Source organism: Austrofundulus limnaeus, unplaced genomic scaffold, assembly GCF_001266775.1.
Source record: "Austrofundulus limnaeus strain Quisiro unplaced genomic scaffold, Austrofundulus_limnaeus-1.0 Scaffold1126, whole genome shotgun sequence".
Taxonomy (NCBI): Eukaryota; Metazoa; Chordata; class Actinopteri; order Cyprinodontiformes; family Rivulidae; genus Austrofundulus; species Austrofundulus limnaeus.
The window spans coordinates 1-2,672 of NW_013953528.1; the positions used below are offsets into that span (position 1 = coordinate 1).

At 47.6% G+C, this 2,672-nt stretch overlaps 1 protein-coding gene across 1 annotated transcript; it reads left to right on the forward strand.

Annotated features, from left to right (window-relative positions):
- Positions 1 to 119: 119 nt before the first annotated feature.
- Positions 120 to 1,104, forward strand: LOC106534258 (protein NLRC3; the record flags this gene model as incomplete). The annotated part of the gene is given in 2 exon segments (XM_014030837.1): positions 120 to 789; positions 879 to 1,104. Coding segments are annotated over 2 exon segments (896 nt in total), but the record flags the coding sequence as incomplete, so codon positions are not given.
- Between the last annotated feature and the right edge of the window lie 1,568 nt (positions 1,105 to 2,672).

Sequence of the window (2,672 nt, forward strand, 5' to 3'; positions counted from 1 at the left end):
CGATTCTGGAGACCAATGTCCAGGAAACAGTGACAAAGCTGAAGCTGCGCCGGAGCTGCATCTTCCAACAAGACAACAACCCTAAACAGTGTTCAATATCTACTAAGGCATTCATGCAGCCTCAGTGTACTCAGGAGTGTTCACCCAGATCTTTAAAGAGGAGAGAGGACTGTACCAGGACCAGGTGTTCTGCTTCGTCCATCTGAGTGTTCAGGAGTTTCTGGCTGCTCTTCATGTCCATCTGACCTTCATCAACTCTGGAGTCAATCTGATGGAAGAACAACAAAGAACTGCTTCTGTGTGTTCAGAAATGTTTAAAAATACAAATCTTTCTGATCTCCATCAGTCTGCAGTGGACAAAGCTTTAAAGAGTCCAAATGGACACCTGGACTTGTTCCTCCGGTTCCTCCTGGGTCTTTCACTTCAGACCAATCAGACTCTCCTACGAGGTCTGCTGACACAGACAGGAAGTAGTTCACAGACCAATCAGAAAACAGCTCAGTACATCAAGGATCTGTTCAGCTGTAATCAGTCTGCAGAGAAAAGCATCAATCTGTTCCACTGTCTGAATGAACTGAATGATGGTTCTCTAGTGGAGGAGATCCAACAGTCTCTGAGGTCAGGAAGTCTCTCCACAGATAAACTGTCTCCTGCTCAGTGGTCAGCYCTGGTCTTCATCTTACTGTCATCAGTAAAAGATCTGGATGTGTTTGATCTGAATACATATTCAGCTTCAGAGAAGGTTCTTCTAAGGCTGCTGCCAGTGATCAAAGCCTCCAACAAAGCTCTGTAAGTACAGATAGAGTTTCCAAATATGTTACTGTTGGTTTTACTGCAGAGAAAGTTACAGATTCTTTCTTGTCTTATTTCCTCTTCAGACTGAGTGACTGTACCCTCTACAATAAAACATGTGGAGCTCTGTCCTCAGTTCTCAGATCCCAGTCCTCCAGTCTGAAAGAACTGGACCTAAGAACCCATGACTCAGGAGTGAAGCCTCTGTCTGATGCACTGCAGAGTCCAAACTGTAAACTGGAAACTCTCAGGTCAGTTTTCTCAGTTGCTCAGAAATATCTGAAAAACTCTGTTCTATTTCATCCCTACTGACCGCCAGAGGCGGTGCTTAAAGCACTGAATGATTACTCTTGCACATGCTCAGGTCGAGAATCTTATACCAACATGGTCACGTGTGACACCCGGTGACACCGKTAAGTCTATAAAGCCACGTGACAATGCCAGCTCAGTCCCTTTTCATCTTCTCGCATGCAGGTTGAACAGGTGGTAAGACTTGATTGTTGCTTGTCACTGGTAGCCTCGAGACTATGGTCAGAGCTGCGAGGATTTCTCGCCCTCTAGAGGCTGCGCAAGCTCCTCATTGTTACAACTTTTTTCTTCAATTGGTAAGTTATTTTCTCTTTCAGTCGACGGGAGCGACGGCGTCCGCTTCCCACATCGATTTTTCTGTTGCCGGTGGTACGGCGTTAGCTAATTTCAACCGGTTTTTAATTAGCAGTATCGGCTTGTATTGTGGCAGCCGCGTTCGGATTGCATTTAGTTGATTGTATTGCATCCGCTTTCGGGATTGCTTTTTCTTTATATTGTGTCGCCTTTTGCTTGTCTGCAGCCGTTTTCGGGCTTGCTTATTGTTTACGTTGTGCAGCCGTGTTCGGCTCGCCTATATTTAGTTTAATTGCAGCCATTTTCAAGCTTGCTTATTGTTTACGTTGTGCAGCCGTGTTCGGCTCGCCTATATTTAGTTTAATTGCAGCCGTTTTCGGGCTTGCTTATTGTTTACATTGTGCAGCCGTGTTCGGCTCGCNTTGTGCAGCCGTGTTCGGCTCGCCTATATTTAGTTTAATTGCAGCCGTTTTCGGGCTTGCTTATTGTTTACATTGTGCAGCCGTGTTCGGCTCGCCTATATTTAGTTTAATTGCAGCCGTTTTCGGGCTTGCTTATTGTTTACGTTGTGCAGCCGTGTTCGGCTTGCCTGTATTTTGTCTAATTGCAGCCGTTTTCGGGCTTGCTTATTGTTTACGTTGTGCAGCCGTGTTCGGCTTGCCTCATATGATATTGCAACCGTGCTACGGTGATCGTAGTGTGCCTTGCAGCTTTCTTTTTTTTCCGCTTGGAACCCTTGGTGGCGTTTTCTGCTCGACCGGGTCCTTAGTCCATTAGGCTAAGTGTCAAGAGTGGCGATTTCAGCTCGACCTGACCTTGTCTTGTGAGCGTAAGATGCTGGACGTGCAGGGCTGCAGAGTCTGTTTGGCCCCTCTCCATTTGGAGGATGGGCATGATCTGTGTCCTGTTTGGGCCTTGATCACCTAAAGGAGGTTTTGACTGATGCGGCCTGTCCTAATTTTTCTGTTCTGCCCTTGTCCCTGCGTACCGCTCGTTTGGCTGACCTTCAAGGTGCCAGCCGGCCTGTGAAGCGTATGGCTCCTGAGSCTATGCAGCCTCCACATAAGAGGACCAAGAAGAGCTCCAGGGATTCAGAAGGCCTACCTGGGCAGGTGGCCCATCTTACTTCCGAGTTGGAGCAGATGAAAGCACTGCTCAAGTCCCTTAGAGACGGCGGTGGCTCTGGTCTGATTAGAGACCCGGACCCAAGGCGGAGCATGGGTTCAGAGCTCTCCGTCTTAGACGATGATGCTGTATCCCTGGCAGCGTCTGGTACT